Source organism: Phyllobates terribilis, unplaced genomic scaffold (genome assembly GCF_046119375.1).
Source record: "Phyllobates terribilis strain yellow unplaced genomic scaffold, ASM4611937v1 Scaffold_5__5_contigs__length_657084704, whole genome shotgun sequence".
NCBI classification, from domain to species: domain Eukaryota; kingdom Metazoa; phylum Chordata; class Amphibia; order Anura; family Dendrobatidae; genus Phyllobates; species Phyllobates terribilis.
Window position 1 is genome coordinate 469397144 of NW_027362765.1, and position 18126 is coordinate 469415269.

The 18126-nt window shown below is 46.7% G+C and overlaps 1 protein-coding gene across 32 annotated transcripts in view; it reads left to right on the forward strand.

Moving 5' to 3' along the window:
• Nucleotides 1–18126, forward strand: part of ANK3 (ankyrin 3) — a 762832-nt gene that overhangs the window by 613465 nt on the left and 131241 nt on the right. For all 32 annotated transcript variants that reach the window (XM_073685429.1, XM_073685434.1, XM_073685432.1 and 29 more), the window contains 4 exons: nt 1401–1598; nt 12829–12927; nt 14856–14954; nt 15307–15405. In XM_073685429.1, coding sequence (XP_073541530.1) covers nt 1401–1598; nt 12829–12927; nt 14856–14954; nt 15307–15405 — 495 coding nt within the window. The remainder of the gene's footprint in view (nt 1–1400; nt 1599–12828; nt 12928–14855; nt 14955–15306; nt 15406–18126) is intronic.

The following is an 18126-nucleotide window of genomic DNA, read 5'->3' on the forward strand; positions in this document are numbered from 1 at the left end:
TGAGTTGTTATACTGCAGGTGCAGGTCTCTGGTAGAGCAGAGTACCAGCCGTTAACATTTTTGAAGTCATGGCCATATTTCTTATTGCAGTCCTCTCCCAGGAACAAGTATAGATAAGAAACAGCTGAACATTCAACTATATTACTTTTTTTTGGGGGGAGGAGGGGGGTACAGTGTAACACTCTAGACTCGACTAGAGGAAATATATTATTACATGGCACCTATTCAGATGAATCAGCCATTATGTAGTCTATGGTTGCATCATGCCGGGCCAGCTTCATGTATATGTGGGCCCTTTGGTGACATAGTCACAGTGAGCCCCTCTTCGTTTTTGATTTTTACTCATCACCTTCCAAGAACTATAACATTTTTATTTTTTGATTCATTTTGTTTTATCGGAGCTTGATCCATGCAACTTTCTGATCTCTTTTTCTTCCATTTTTTTGAAAAGCAAAATGACCAAAAATCTGCAATTCTGCCATTACAATTTCTTTTCTATTTTAGCGTTCACCATATGGGATAAATATTTTGATATTTTTTTTTATTTGCATTGCACGAGTAAGGGAGTTAATAAGAGCTATTTTTTTTTAGTTATTTTTAATTTCTCTTTTTTATTGGTCTTCCTAGGGGATTTTATACACCATGGATCATGTGAGCGCTTGTCCAATAAAATACAATTCAATGCTACGATATCATAGTGTATTGTAAAATTCCTTATGTCCTATGAAGCCTTGTTGCAGACTGGGCTTCATAGGTGTACAGACATGAGAGCCATCAGCAGGCCATGACAATATCAGCCCGGAATCATGTTGAGCGGGATCGATGGGGGTTGGAAAGGACACCTTACCCCATTTTCAAACCTCTTAAATGGTGCGATCACAGGTGGTTCTGATTGCAGAAGTTAGATGTGGTTGCCTGCTGTAGAATACAGCCGGCACCCTTGACGTATGAAGCGGACCGAGCTCAGGAGCTTGTGAAAACTTGGCAGAGTGGGACCCCCCCAATGCCTTGGATTCCGAAACGTTCCTAGGTTCGTCCGTGTGTTAGCGCTGACTCTGGCATCAAGTTCCCCAGAGCAGGAGACCCTTTCTGATATCCCTATCTCTCAATAAAACATTCGGAAAGGTGGTCTGTCAAAATGTTTCTTAACCCATTTCAAATATTTTTCTGTCATTTCTAATGTTCTTTGGCCCCCATATCGCAGGACATATATAACTATCCTTTAACATTGGATTAAAGGAACAATACTAACTGTCACTTTTGCGGGAATGGTGGGGGTGGTCTATTCTTTTTCTGTATTTTCTGACTTATAGGATTCTGCGTGGTAGGGTATACTAGTCTGATTTACTGATGTTCCGTGCCATGGTAAAAATGATCAATCATTGTCGCTTCCCTTTCAGAATGGTTACACTCCTATTCACATTGCTGCAAAGAAAAACCAAATGGACATAGCTACCACGTTACTCGAATATGGTGCTGATGCCAATGCAATTACCAAGCAAGGAATAGCTCCTGTCCATCTGGCTGCACAGGAGGGCCACGTGGATATGGTGTCGCTGCTTCTCACCAGAAATGCTAATGTTAATGTTAGCAACAAGGTACGGAAAATACTACAAAAATACTCATCAATTTGAGAGGAGCCATATTATATAATGCCAACATATTCCAAAATGCACAGGAACTCGGCTTGTCTGATCATAAATAAATCTCAGATATGAGGAGATATATTAATGTACTTCTAAAGTGTCTGAAGTGCTGTAAAAAAGGTTTTCTGAGATTTATAAAGTGATAGTGAATAAATAAATCTCTGATACATTATGAGGCAAGAAAATCTGGTTTGACTTCTTCCTTCAGTTCTTAAGCAAATATCTATTTGTACCTTTGGCGAGAATTGTCACATTTAAAGGTATCAGGTTGATCTAAAGAAGAAATATATATGTGTATATACAGTGTATATACAGTATACACAGTGCCTTGTGAAAGTATTTGGCCTCCTTGAACTTTTCTACCTTTTGCCACATTTCTGGCTTCAAACATAAAGATATAAAATTCTATTTTTTTGGGGAAGAATCAACAACAAGTGGGACACAATTGTGAAGTGAAACAAAATTTATTGGATATTTTAAACTTTTTTAAAAAATTAAAAACTGAAAAGTGGGGCGTGCAATATTATTCGGCCCCTTTACTTTCAGTGCAGTAAACTCACTCCAGAAGTTCAGTGAGGATCTCTGAATGATCCAATGTTGTCCTAAATGACTGGTAATGATGAATAGAATTCACCTGTGTGTAATCAAGTCTCCGTATAAATGCACCTGCTCTGTGATAGTCTCAGGGATCTGTTTCAAGTGCAGAGAGCATCATGAAGACCAAGGAACACACCAGGAAGGTCCGAGATACTGTTGTGGCGAAGTTTAAAGCTGAATTTGGATACAAAAAGATTTCTCAAGTTTTAAACATCTCAAGGAGCACTGTGCAAGCGATCATATTGAAATGGAAGGAGCATCAGACCACTGCAAGTCTATCAAGACCCGGCCATCCCTCTAAACTTTCATCTCGAACAAGGAGAAGACTGATCAGAGATGCAGCCTAAAGGCCCATGATCACTCTGGATGAACTGCAGAGATCTACAGCTGAGGCGGGAGAGTCTGTCCATAGGACAACAATCAGTCATACACTGCACAAATCTGGCCTTTAAGGAAGAGTGGCAAGAAGAAAGCCATTTCTCAAAGATATCCATGAAAAGTCTCGTTTGAAGTTTGCCACAAGCCACCTGGGAGACACACCAAACATGTGGAATAAAGTGCTCTGGTCAGATGAAACCAAAATCAAACTTTTTGGCCACAATGCAAAACGATATGTTTGGCATAAAAGCAACACAGCTCATCACCCTCAAAACACCATCCCCACTGTCAAATGTGGTGGCGGCAGCGTCATGGTTTGGGCCTGCCTTTCTTCAGCAGGGACAGGGAAGATGGTTAAAATTGATGGGAAGATGGACGGAGCCATATACAGGACCATTCTAGAAGAAAACCTGTTGGAGTCTGCAAAAGACCTGAGACTGGGACGGAGATTTATCTTCCAACAAGACAATGATCCCAAACATAAAGCAAAATCTACAATGGAATGTTTCAAAAATAAACATATCCAGGTGTTAGAATGGCCAAGTCAAAGTCCAGACCTGAATCCAATCGAGAATCTGTGGAAAGAGCTGAAAACTGCTGTTCACAAACGCCCTCCATCCAACCTCACTGAGCTCGAGCTGTTTTGCAAGGAAGAATGGGCAAGAATTTCAGCCACTCGATGTGCAAAACTGATAGAGACATACCCCAAGCGACTTGCAGCTGTAATCGCAGCAAAAGGTGGCGCTACAAAGTATTAACTCAAGGGGGCCGAATAATATTGCACGCCCCACTTTTCAGTTTTTAATTTTTTAAAAAGTTTAAAATATCCAATAAATTTCGTTCCATTTCACGATTGTGTCCCACTTGTTGTTGATTCTTCCCCAAAAAAGTAGAATTTTATATCTTCATGTTTGAAGCCAGAAATGTGGCAAAAGGTAGAAAAGTTCAAGGGGGCCAAATACTTTCACAAGGCACTGTATGTATATATATATATATATATATATATATGCTCACATGTCTGTCTCGTCAGTTTACCAATCAGGGCAAAACATTCGAACCCCCTCGCCCTTCTTTCCTGGCATCCACCTGAACCCGTGCTTTCTAATTTGGAAAAACAAATTTGCAAATATTCTAATATCTAGTTCTGACTGTAAATGTTTTAAACTCTTTCCTGCTACGTCAGATTGAATAGATGTTTTATGCATAAAGTCCGACAGCGCAACATAATCTCTGCACTGCTTATGCACATTGTGACAAAACCAGCCAAACCAGAATTTCCGAAAGACAACACTTTCCAAACCCCATATTATAAAGTCATCCCAGTCATTTTTTTAACAAAACATTTCACTTTTCCTTCCAGGCCCCTAAAATTAAAGCTATTTTCTTTTATTCTATTTCAACTCTACAGAGTATATTAAGCTATATTTATAAATAGCATATAACGTGCCTTTGTGGGATTGGTGGCAAAACATACAACAACCCCTATGACACAAATGGTTGGCATCTGTTTAGTGGACCATTGCGTCTTGAAAAGAGTTGAATAGAAAATGAAATACTTTACATGGGAGGAAAACACCCATTTATATGTTTATATACTGTATATTCCTTATTATGTGCTAATGACGCGCCCCTGGGCCTGTGTCGCGCTGCGTTGCGCACGCGGGAGCTTACCCGGAGCCGGATCTCTTGAGGGTTGTAGTCTCGTGGCGGTGACCCGGTCCGTGCCCAGGGAGTCAAACTGAGCGGCGATGTTTTAGCAGTAGATGTAGGACGACTACGCCACCCGTTGAATGCAGCTATGGAGCTGCCGCTGCAGGGCAGACCGCTGAGGCCGGTGGTAGGATAGTGCAGCGTAGATGGTATAACCCCCAACGGGAGGGGTATGGCCTCAGGGCAGCCGACGTGGATGATGGGGGTAGCAGGAACCACTCAGAGACGATGCGGTGTAGTTCAGGGTCTTTACTGGTGACAAAGATAGACCCTCCCGGAGTACTGGCTAGCGATTGGGGCCTAGTCAGTCCTTGAGCAGATGGGATCTCCCCTGGCCAGGCGGAGTTGTAGGCCTCCCAAACTGACTGTACTCTTCTGGCTACCTTGCTAGAAGCGAGTATAAGTAGCCCACGTCCCTGAGTGTACCGTGTGGTGCTCACCCGTATGGCCGGTGACTCTGGGCCTTCTAGTAGCTTCCGCTCCACGACGGCGGTGCTGGTCCCATGCGTGTGACCGTGCCTTCGGGTTTCTTGGCCAGAGGACCTGAAATCCCCTGCCTGACGGATTCTGCTGCTGGGTAGGAGTTAGTCCCCACAGCCTCGGACTCCGGGTCCGGTAAGAAATCTTCTCAGTCAGGGCGAGCTCTGCAGCTGCCAGCCCCTGACTCTTTGTAACACTGCTCCCACAGAGCTCCTGTTGTTTCTTCCTATATTTGCTTCTTTTCTTTGTCTCTACTTCTTCTCTACTCACTAACCCTGCCTCAGCCCTAGGTTTATCTAAGGGAAGTTCTTCCCCTCCCAGGACTGGGCAGGAGGTGTGGCATGCATAGGATCCCTGACCAAGAGACCTCCCACCTGCTCTCAGACGTAATATCTCTATCACTGTGGCAACCAGACCCCTGGGGTGTCACATTCCCCCCTAGTGAAATTTAGTACTCCGGGACTAAACATATTTTTGAAAAAACATAACAAGGTATAACAATAACAATACAATAAAGAAACACATAAAGGTGGTTACGGCATGTCCGTAACCGGGTGCAGTCTTTGAAGAAAGCAAGGTGTCCATTTCACCAAAACAGGGAGACGTAACCAGGTAGGGGTCTGTTCTGCCCCGAGTCCTTAACAGTCTTTAGTCCGTCCTGGGTTACGCTCCAACTATGTACACAGGATTCCCGGTAAATCCACCAAAGACTCCTATAAACAACTAGAAACACATAATTATACACAAGCAACAAGAAAAACAGGTAACCACAAATAAAACAACTTATCCATTTCAAATCCTCCAACGTGTGGGTAACTGGCCTCTAGTGGCCCTAGTGGACCTACGGAGCTGACTGTCTAGCCCTGAACTACAGGGTGTAGGAGCTGTCAAGGGTAAACTGGGCAGCTGTCTACCGGCTCATTGGCTCACTAGGGGTACGGCAGGCTCACTATAAGCAGAGGGTTGATCCTCCTGTTCTGCTTGTGTGGAGTCTTCTGCCTCCTGGACCGGCTGCTCTTCCAGCTCTACCTGTCGCTCCGTAGGTGCTTGGGATGCTGGTTGGAGGAAGGTGAGTACGGGTACCACAACTGCGCCATTGACTTGAGTCCAAGACCGAGGGAAGTCTCCGAGCACAGTACTAACCATGTCTTCCCTTTCCTCTACTGGGCGAGGGTCTTCTTGTTCCTCTTCAGGGTTCCGTAGCTGTTTGGGACACTTCTTCAGGTGATCCCGGGATACAATGGTTGTGGTTTCACCTCCGTCTTTACTGATGGTACAGACCTTTGGGTTGTCGTGGCTTGAGGGCAGTACGGTGTACGGGTCCTTCTCCCACTGGTCGTCCAACTTGTGGAGCCGTCTTTTTCTCTTCAAGACCTGCTCTCCGGGTACCAGGGGAACAGCGGGAGCATACTGGTTGTAAGTTTTCTCTTGTCTTTCCCTAGCCTGACAGAGACTTCGCTCCACGCTCTCCTGTACTCTCCGGTACTGCTGCTGCCTCTCTGTGTCCCAGTCTGCTTCTGGTGAAGTGTCCTCGGGTGTCAGGACTCCCATTTCCAGGTCAACAGGTAACTTACCAGGTCTCGCCCTCATTAGGTAAGCCGGGGTACAGTTGGTGGAACCTACCGGGATGTGGTTGTATAGGTCCACCAGATCGGGCAGCTTCTCAGGCCACAGACCGCGTTCTTCCAGGGGCAACGTTTTCAGAAGATCCATTACCACCTGGTTCATTTTCTCACAAAGTCCATTAGTTTGCGGATGATAGGGTGTCGTCCTTATCTTCCGGCAGCCATACAGAGTGCAGAATTATTGGAAGACCTCCGCTTCAAAGGCAGGTCCCTGGTCTGTCAACACTTGGTCCGGGTACCCGTGTGGACGGCAGAAATGCTGCTGGAAGGCTCTAGCTGCTGTTCGAGCTGTTAAGTCCTTGACGGGGACGACAACCAAGAACCGGGAGTAGTGATCCACGATGGTTAGTGCGTAGACGTAGCCACTTCTGCTTGGGGTCAGTTTTACATGATCCAAGGCTACCAGTTCCAACGGCTGCCGGGTGACGATGGACTGCAGGGGAGTCTTCTGGCTGGCACAGTCCTTCCTTCTTAGGTTGCACGGGCCACAGTCTCTGCACCACCTCTCGATGGTTCCCCTCATGCCTACCCAGTGGAACCGCTCGCGCAGCAGGAACTCCAGCTTCTTCCATCCGAAGTGTCCAGCCCCGTCGTGGTATGCCTCCATCACCATGGCTGCGTCTCTTCGTGGCACCACTACTTGCCAGATTAGTTCATGCGTCCGGGAGTTAACCATTCTGCGGCACAACTTCCCCTTGTAAAGGAACAGTCTACTCTTCTCTGCCCACAGTTGCTTGGCTTCCTCCGGAGCGTCTGGGTCAAGGCGAGCCTCTGGCCGAGTCAGCATCTCCTTCACCAGCCGGACGGCAGGGTCACTGTCCTGCGTTTCCGCCCAGTTGTAGTGAGGTAAGGGGTTAAGCGTAGCGCCTTGCTTGCTCCTTACCCGATGGGAATACTGGATAGTCCCATGACGGTGAAACGCGGGGAGTTCGACTTCTTCCAGTCCCTCTGGATCTTCTCCTACGTCCGGTAGGTTTGGCATCCTGGCCAGGGCGTCCGCGTTGGTATTGGAGCGTCCTGCCCGGTATTTGATGGTGAACTCGTAGTTGGACAGGCGGGCCATCCATCTCTGCTCTAGGGCACCGAGTCTTGCCGTGTCCAGGTGTGTCAACGGGTTGTTATCCGTGTACACGACGAACCGGGAAGAAGCGAGGTAGTGCTTAAAGCGTTCGGTGACTGCCCACACCACTGCCAGGAACTCTAGCTTAAATGAGCTGTAATTCTCAGGGTTTCTTTCGGTGGGTCGCAGTTTTCGGCTGGCGTAAGCGATTACTCGCTCTTTCCCCTGCTGGATCTGGGACAGCACGGCTCCTAGCCCGATGTTACTTGCGTCGGTATAGAGGATAAAGGGCTGGCTGTAATCCGGGTACGCCAGGATTTCATCCCCCTTGAGGGCCATCTTCAGCTGGCGGAAGGACTCTTCTTCCAACTTCTCCCATCTGAAGGGTGGCTTCTGGTTCTTGGCCTTCCGGGACTGGCCTATCAGGAGGTCTTGCATAGGAGCTGCCTTTTTGGTGAAACCGGGGATGAACCTGCGGTAGTAGCCTACCAACCCGAGGAACTGCCGCACTTCCTTTACACTGGAGGGACTTGGCCATTCCTTAATTGCGGTGATCTTATCAGGGTCGGGAGCTACTCCGTCAGCGCTCACCACGTGTCCCAGGTACTGCACCTTTGGTTTCAGGAGGTGACACTTGGAGGGTTTCACCTTTAGGCCGTAGCTTGCCAGAGCTTCGAACACTTCCGCCAGGTGTTTCAGGTGGTCCTCATAAGTCTTAGAATATACGATGACATCGTCCAGGTACAACAGGACCGTCTCGAAGTTTCTGTGGCCCAGACAGCACTCCATTAATCGTTGGAAGGTTCCTGGTGCGTTGCAGAGTCCGAACGGCATACAGGTAAACTCGCTAAGTCCCATCGGGGTGGTGAATGCGGTCTTCTCCCGGTCCGCCTCTGCTACAGGAACCTGCCAGTACCCACTAGTGAGATCCAAGGTAGAGAAGAAGTTAGCAGATCTTAAAGCAGCCAAAGACTCCTCTATCCTTGGTAAGGGGTACGCATCCTTGTGTGTGATACGGTTGATTTTCCGGTAATCTACACACATCCTCATGGTGTTGTCTTTCTTTTTGACTAAGACTAGTGGAGCTGCCCAGGGGCTACAGCTATCCCTGATCACCCCAGCCTCCTTCATGTCTCTAAGCATCCCCTTGGCGTGTTGGTAGTGTGCAGGGGGTACGGGTCGATACCTCTCTTTTATGGGAGGATGGTCTCCCGTGGGGATGTGGTGTTCTACCCCCTTAACTCGCCCGAAGTCTAACGGGTGTTTACTAAACACTCTCTCGTACTCTTGAACCACCCGATAGACTCCCTGTTTCTGGTGTGAGGGAGTGGAGTCAGTACCCAAATGTAGTTGCTGACACCAGTCCTCCATTGTTTTCTTAGAGCCGTTACCTTCCTCCGGGTGAGATGGAGGCAAGGGTTCCACAGATTTTATAGCATTTTGGTTAATGGTATATAATTTGGCTAGCGTGGCATACCGGGGCAGGTACACTTCCCTCTTCCCGATATTGATTATGCGAACGGGCACCCTCCCATGGCGTACATTAACCACCCCCCGTGCTGTCAAGATGGTGGGCCTACTGTCTGAGTAAACTGGTTCTACCATTGCCTGGTAATCTCTACCTCTCAGACCAATAGCTGCCCGGCACCAAATCATCATTTCACTTTTTGGGGGCATGGCAATAGGGAAAGGGTCACACATTCTCACGCTACCAATCTCACCGCCGGAGAGTTCCACCTGTTGCCGTCGCATCAGTGCCCGGATCTCTTTTTGGAGCACTCGCTGCTCGCCGGAGCTGGCGTTCTTGGCAACCTGCTGTAAAAGGAAAATCACCTCTGCAAGACAATTTTCAATTACATTAGTTCCTAGAGTTATCTTTGGGTGACTCTCGTGTTTGTCAATGTCTACAATGATCAGTCCCTGTGCTGCCAGTTCAACTCTACCAATTTTAATGGTCACCTCTTTAAATCCGATCTGTGGCACGGGCTGACCATTGCTGGCGATGATACTCAAATCGTCGTCAGGGTAGCGGGTGATATCCGAGTCATTCCAGTACTGCTTGAAGAGCACGTACGGGATGGTGGTGACCTGTGACCCGGTGTCCAGTAGGGCACTCATAGGAATGCCATCCAGTACCACGGGTAAGACTGGACGTCCTCCCACATATTTGTCGCGCCAGTTCGATGGGCCTGATGATCTTTTTCCTAGGGGTTGGCCCTCTACCCTAGGTTGTGCCAGTTTAAAGGACAGTACCTTGCCATATGTCCGGGTTGATTGCAGCGGCGGCAGATGGGTCGTCCGTCCTCGTTGTATCGGTCGCTGGGTCTTCCTCTGGCCGGTGGGGTCCTCCTTGGTCGACGCCACGGGATGTCCTCCGGTCCGGATGCCAGCTGGATCTTCCCTGGAGTGGAAACCTGTAAAGACTGCACAGTTCGGGTTAGCGCAGCAACGCTTTTAGCTAGCTCTTGGACCTGATGGTGCAGGTCTGGAGCCGAGTCATTGTTCAAAGCCTGCGCATCAGCTCCCACAGGCCCTGCCGACAAGGGCGCCGCCTCCTGGTGGTAAGTGGTAGTGGGGCGTCTGTGGGTCACAACGCCACCTGGTGCCGGTTCTCGGAGCACCCGGATGGCTCTGTCCTTGAACTGTGCAAATCCCAGATGAGGGTCCTGTAAGGCCATTGCCCGCAACTGGGTTCGGTGGGCATTGCAATATAAACCCTCTATAAATTGTTCAGTTAACAGCCTGTCCTCGTCTCCCACGCTGTCAGGGTCGGTCTGCTTAATGGCTCTCAGGGCTTCTTGTAGGTTTAATGCATAGTCCCTTATACTCTCATGTGCCCGCTGTTTGCACCCGTAGAATCTGAGCTTGATCTCGGCTGAGGTGCGGGTATCAAAGGTGTCCCTCAGCCGGGTTAGCATCCCTGCGACAGTCCTCCCCCCAGGTGGCCAGGACTTTACCTCCCTTTGGGCTGCCCCGGTTAATTGGGCCACCAGGATGCTCACTTTTTGCTCTTCTGTGAGGGGGTACACCTGGAAGAGGCTATCCAGTTTTTCTCTAAAGTCCTGCAGGGTATGTGACTCCCCTGAGTACTGGGGTAGCCAGGCTGCCCCCGGGATATAGGGCATGGTGAAAGGCATGACCGCAACAGCGGTGGCGCTGGCGGGGGTTGGAGCGGTGAAGCTCTCCTCCGTATCCGACATCCTTCTCCCCCCTAGTGGACCGTGGCCTACCTTGCGATGATCCTCTTCCGTAGGCCGCGGCTCCGCAGTGGATCGTCAGGGTTGAGGACCTTCCGTCGCGCTCCTGTGACGTCAGCGTCTGCTGGGCTCCTTCCAGGACCTTACGCAACGTCCGGACGTGAGGCGGGGCTTCAGTTCTCGCGCGCTTTCGGAGTCCACGCCCCTCTTCTTCCCGCGCGGCGTCTTCAAGATGGCGTCCAACGGCGGGAAAACTCCACGGAAGGCGGGAAGAAGGCTGAAGATGGCGCCGGATGGCGGGAAAACTCCACCGATGGCGGGAAGGAAGCGGAAGATGGCGCCGGATGGCGGGAATCTTCACCACAGGTAAGTTTGAACAGTCTTTTTCAGGCACGCAGTACCCGGTGGTTGCGGGCACGAGATCCTGCCGACTACGCCAAAAGTTGACGCGCCCCTGGGCCTGTGTCGCGCTGCGTTGCGCACGCGGGAGCTTACCCGGAGCCGGATCTCTTGAGGGTTGTAGTCTCGTGGCAGTGACCCGGTCCGTGCCCAGGGAGTCAAACTGAGCGGCGATGTTTTAGCAGTAGATGTAGGACGACTACGCCACCCGTTGAATGCAGCTATGGAGCTGCCGCTGCAGGGCAGACCGCTGAGGCCGGTGGTAGGATAGTGCAGCGTAGATGGTATAACCCCCAACGGGAGGGGTATGGCCTCAGGGCAGCCGACGTGGATGATGGGGGTAGCAGGAACCACTCAGAGACGATGCGGTGTAGTTCAGGGTCTTTACTGGTGACAAAGATAGACCCTCCCGGAGTACTGGCTAGCGATTGGGGCCTGGTCAGTCCTTGAGCAGATGGGATCTCCCCTGGCCAGGCGGAGTTGTAGGCCTCCCAAACTGACTGTACTCTTCTGGCTACCTTGCTAGAAGCGAGTATAAGTAGCCCACGTCCCTGAGTGTACCGTGTGGTGCTCACCCGTATGGCCGGTGACTCGGGGCCTTCTAGTAGCTTCCGCTCCACGACGGCGGTGCTGGTCCCATGCGTGTGACCGTGCCTTCGGGTTTCTTGGCCAGAGGACCTGAAATCCCCTGCCTGACGGATTCTGCTGCTGGGTAGGAGTTAGTCCCCACAGCCTCGGACTCCGGGTCCGGTAAGAAATCTTCTCAGTCAGGGCGAGCTCTGCAGCTGCCAGCCCCTGACTCTTTGTAACACTGCTCCCACAGGGCTCCTGTTGTTTCTTCCTATATTTGCTTCTTTTCTCTGTCTCTACTTCTTCTCTACTCACTAACCCTGCCTCAGCCCTAGGTTTATCTAGGGGAAGTTCTTCCCCTCCCAGGACTGGGCAGGAGGTGTGGCATGCATAGGATCCCTGACCAAGAGACCTCCCACCTGCTCTCAGACGTAATATCTCTATCACTGTGGCAACCAGACCCCTGGGGTGTCACACTAACACAATCTGTAGAAAGATACAAAGTGGGAATAAACTCCTGTCTCTACCTGAAAAACTCCTGGAAGCACCTAATCTCTGTAGCCTATTTCGTCAGGCAGGATGTAAATTTGCATCGTATGAAAAGTTAATCCTAGACCAAGACGTTGTTGCCAACTAGTATATCTATACATTAGCTTTGCTATATATCTGTAATAGGGCTGATAATGCAGTGGTTGGGATAGACTCCAAGGACTCCTACATTTTTTTAAAGGATTTATCGAGGACTATTTTTTTTTTACTGTGGGCTTAAAAACTAACAGGCAGGTGGTTGCTAACTAACTACCTGCCTGTTCTACCCGGTCATTGACTGCACTTGCTGGTGATTCAGCTGCTCAACTTCAACAGAGCAGCTTCTTCCTCTTCCTCTTCTGGGCTGCTCTATCGACGTGCGTGACTGCCAACGTCATGCTGTTTGACAGTTGGCTCCCCGCAAAGCAGAGCGGAAGAGAAGCCGCTGATTTGCCGGCAGGAGTGGTCTGTGACCACTCGGTGCCGGCAGAGATTGGCTCTGGACACAACAGGCAGGTAGGTATCAACAACCTGCCTGTTAGTTTTTAGGCCCATAGTAAAAAAAAAATACTTTTGGATAAACCCTTTAAGGACCAGTTGTTGTCATACTAAATACTGATATTTCACATGATTTTTAGAGCGGACTGACGCCTCTACACTTGGCAGCTCAGGAGGACAGAGTCAGCGTTGCCCAAGTCCTCTTCAACAATGGAACAGTCACCGACTGCACAACTAAGGTATCTATTGTGTGCTGTGTATGATAGGAGGTGTATGTGTCCAATGCAAAAATCTTTTTATGGGGGCATCTTCAAAAATATTTACGTTCATGAGTAAGATGATATTTGAGTTGTTTGCAAATCTCCCTGACCATGCGCACTGAAGCCGGTTGTTTGCACCCCAGCTTCATTGGTGCATTGACCAACGAGGCAGCAGTGACGCAGGACTCAGCCAGACAATACCGGTGGCTCTGCACATGTTGTGGCTGGCTGTATCCTACGTCACCTCTGATTTCCTGGCAATATCAGTGCGCCGATGAATCCGGGGCCCATAAACCCAGCTTACTGCGCAATGTCAGGGAGGCAGAGATTTGCAAAGAACCGGCAGTGATGCCATCCTCCAAATCATGTTACGCATGCCCACAGGAAAGATTAGTGGGATGACTAGTCTGGAGAAGACAATGCCCCCACGACTAGTCACCCAGTAATTAGCATATCGCAACCAAAGCTATAAAATAATTTTTTGCTATATGCAGTAATCAATAAAACTATAAAAATGGCTTGTTATGAAGGGTATAAAGACAGCAATAAATACATGGAGGCAGTGCCTAGGGAAGCTGCTGGGTACCCTTTAAGAACCTCATAAACATATTATTATTTAGTTTCAGTTGTTATCTAAACTGCAAAAGCCTTTGTGTCAAGGAAATGTAAAATGACTTAGTTTCCTTCTTTTCTGAATACATTCATAGAGTGAGACAAATATGAAATATTCATGGAAAATGCTGAATATTTGCATGGATGATATTTTTGGTATCTTCTTTCATTCCATCTGCTGCTCTCTTGCCATGTAGTCGTGCCTCACCGAGCCATGCTGATGAGTTTTAAAGTAGGGTTCATAGGCAAAGCTTCGCTTGAGAAAGGTTCTGTGAACCAAAACGTTGCCATTTCTGCTTAATAAAGTCCACATCTTTTTTTTTTTATATACTACAACAATCGGATATTTGTGTGGAAAGCCTAGCAGCCGTTGTATGGGATTGTGGTGCTGTTCTATTCTTTTTTGCACATATATATGTATATATATACATATATATTGTAAATAAAGACTTTGAGGTCCAAGTCTTAGGCATTTATTATACATGTCAAGGTTCCCTATTTATTGCTCGATATAGCTTATTGCCTGACACATGTCTTAGCCATTAAAGGGAACATGTCAGGACAATTGTATTACTCAAACTAGTGGCCTGGCTTTGCAAATTATAGTACAACAATAAATATGGCACCTGTCTAGTAGTAATCCAGTATGCCCAGGCTACGAAAACTAACTTTGAACACACAAGCAAATCATCCTGAAAGTTCATTTGGGGCGTGTTTTTGCACTTGGAGCACATCATCACGCCCCCAATGCACCTCCAGACTGCTTTTCATGTGGCTTCAAAGATTGATTTCACAGCTATGGAACATCAGATTTTTACAAGACATATGTCATTTTTATTGTTGTCCTCTCGCCCTTGCTGTCATACCTTTTATGTTGATTAGTAAAAATGTCCTGACAGGTTCCTTTTAAATCAAGATGTATTGTGGGAACAAAGGACATGTCACTTCTTCAAAACACATTCATAGAGGAAGTGTCTGCACTGCCTGGCTTCTATTGTTGATATAATATAGATCTGGAGTGGCTGAAGGCATGGAAACTATATAAAACTGTGGAAACTCACCTGGTTAATAATTAAACTATTTAATATAATGCTTTTCTTTTTTTACTCTATATTTATTGGCCAGTTTAATAACAATTGACATTAGAGGAAATAGTACAAAGGTTGTGGGGGGGCGACACATCATAGTGTTGTGAACAAAGAACGTGCGCCTAAAGGCTAAGAATGTAGCACAGTAGAAGAAAAAAATGCAGATATGAATGGAGGTAATCAGCTGTCTTTTCTTTTGTTCTACAGATGGGATACACTCCTCTGCATGTAGCCAGCCACTATGGGAACATTAAAATGGTGAACTTCTTGCTGCAGCATGGTGCCAAAGTCAATGCCAAAACCAAGGTGGGTTGTAATTTTTAACACAATTTACTAATGTAACATACAAGGTAGTTGGTGGAGAAGAAATCTTGGACTGCAGAGTTCAAGGGGATTCCAAGGTTGCATGCAAATAACAAAGTACACGCACCTTCCCATGGTTCCATATTATGGAGCCTACCGTTGTAAGGATTTTCTTTGAGAGAGGCAGTTATGTTGTTAGAGATGTCACTTATATCACTCACATCTGTAATGTCTATACCAATAAAACTCATCATATTAAGGTCATTAGTATATGAGCTCCTATGTTGTACTTGCTTTCCTTGCTTTGGGAGAAGATTTTCCCTTGACGATGACTCATGCTATGTTTTTTCTCCAGAATGGATATACTCCATTACATCAGGCAGCTCAGCAAGGACATACCCACATCATCAACGTGTTACTCCAGCATGGTGCCTCCCCCAATGAAGTCACTGTGGTAAGTGAATATTATTATTATTATTATTATTAAGTGGCGCTCTATGCATTAAATACTAATTTTGTTTTTTTCTGTGCTTTGCTTAAAGGGTCTTACTGGTGAAAGCAGTTATCACCTATCCCCTGGATAGATGACAACTGGTTAATTGGTGGGGGTCTGACCGCTGGGACCTGCACCAATTGACAGAATGGGGAACTTTTATCCCTCCTAGAATGGAGCGGTGGTGCTCATGCTCGATACTCCATTCATTTCCTTTGGAGCTGCCGAGACCATAGAGAATGAATGAAGCAACAGTTGTGCGTCCAACTGTAAAGGTGGAGAAGATGGCGGGACACCCTCTCTGAAGACCCCTGTTATTATATCTAATGTGACCTGTTTATGATTGTGTGTGTAAAAAATTGGGAAGATCTAACCCGTGTCTTTGGAGATCACCATACTGTGGGAAGAGGAAAGGAAAATTTCTGTCCCTATTATCCCCTGTCAAGCCCCATGTGCAGGACTCCTGTCCTTACAAGGGCAGTACCCAAGTGACGCCCTATGACTAATGAACCCCAGAAATTCCCTTTGCATTTTGGCCTTATTGCATTGGCGTCATCAGGGGAGAGTGGGACAATGGGTAAGTATATTTGAAAATAAATTAATTGAGTAGTGCAGTGGCACTAAATACTCAAAAGGGCATTATCTATGGGTGATTTCCAAAGACACGGGTGAGATCTTCCTAATTTTTTATACTGCTCTATACTCTATAATGCTTTTATACTAATTACTTGTATTATTGAGTATTTTTATTACATCTTATTAAAAGTTAAGTTTTATGGTATCTCATGCTGCATATATACTCATCCTAGGGAGTTTGGACAACATTACCCATAGTTGCCATATCTGCTACATTAGACGCAATACTTAGGCAGTGGCCAGTACTGTACGCTCTCTAAAGACACAGCTACAGCAGGTCAAAACCTTATTTTTCTTTCTTTTGTTTCTCTAAAACATTGTAGTGGATTTAGAGATGTATATAAAAAAATGACTTGTATCAACATGAAGATGTTTTCGGAAATAAATCAGCATGGAATATTGGACTAAAAAATAACATGAAGTTAAAAAATGGAGACTCATTCTAAAGTAGCTGCTAAGTGGCTATTCAGTAACTACTCAGCATGATACTGGAAATAGTCCCCCAAAAACTTGGGTCTAGTATAGGAAACGGTTTCTCACAAATGATCGCTTGTTGTTTACATGCTGTTTTTAAACAGCTATTAATGACAAAAAATCCAACTCTTTTTCCCAAAATATGAATTACTCTTAAATATGTGCGTAAACGACTCCATGGCTAAAAAGACACCACGCACTGAGCTGGTCACGTAACGCTAGTTTGATATCCCGGGGATAGGGGTCCTTCCCTATCCCTAAACCTAGGGGCGCCCTAGCTATCCCTGCTCCCCGGATTACTTCTAGTGGTGAAGATGCCAGGGCCACATAACTTGCTGAGCTCCTAAATCAGCCCTTATCTGTCCCTTCCCACACCCAGGGAAGTGGGGAGTAGTTATATATGAGAATACACCAACCAGACTAACAAGTGGTAGATGTACAGGGATAAATGAAAATACCAATCATACAAATATGTACTCACAAATAACAGAGTGGACCAACAGGAAATAAAGGAAGGTAATACCAAATAGGAAAGGATGAAAGGATGAGGATATGAACACAGACAAATCACCAAGTAAAAGTTTTTAAATCAACACTCCAAACACCTCTTCAACAAACACCTCCAACTCCACACCAGGCAGTATAAAACTAACACTGGCATCCCTGACAGCCAGAGACAAGTATATATAACAAAGGGGAGTGGCCAACACTGAACAGCTGAAATAATCAATGCTGGAAAGTTCTAGAAGTTCTCAACTGAACAGTATAACCCCCGCACTGCTAGCAGAAACCTGCACTGTTTAATATGATAGTGAAGTGCAGGAGTATGGGAAATCAAATGCTGCATTATTCTGGCCCCTTTCTGTCGCGGAAAACCCGTGACAGAGCTGCAGAGTATCTTGGTAGTATGTAAATGGATAAAATGAAAACTGATACAGAAAATGCAAGATCTTGTTTTTTTGTTTTGATACTTGATAAATCTAGGGACAAACAAAAATTGTTCAAAATTTGGCCTCAATGGGTTTGTCCACCTTTAGGGAGTTTTTTTCTTTCATAAACTCATGCAGTTGGTGCTGAACATAATTTTTTCAATTGGGTTTCATTAAATATTTTCAGGAGGAATACTAGAGGAGAGAGTTCTATGAATAAAACACTCCTGAATTGATGTTTTATGAGGAATACAAGTATCTACTAAAATAGACCTGTCGAGAGAGCTGAGGAGTCTACTTTAAATGCTGGAGCTTATGTTACAGAGCAGCTTGTTTATCAGGAATTACTAAATTTGCTCTGAAAAGTAGCGTTTTATGTCACCATTGCAGCTTTCTAGTGGTTCTTTAGTAGAGCTTTAGGCTATGTGCCCACGATGCAGAAATGCTCCAGATTTTTTCCTGAGCATTTCTGCATCTCCCTGGCAGAAAAAACGCATGCGGATTGTACATGCGGATTGTACATGCGGATTGTACATGCGGATTGTACATGCTGATTGTACATGCATTTTTCCTGCCAGGGACATGCGGATGTGAAGCGTTCTTCACATGCATTTCCGCATGCGGGTTGTCAAGCGCTTTCCAG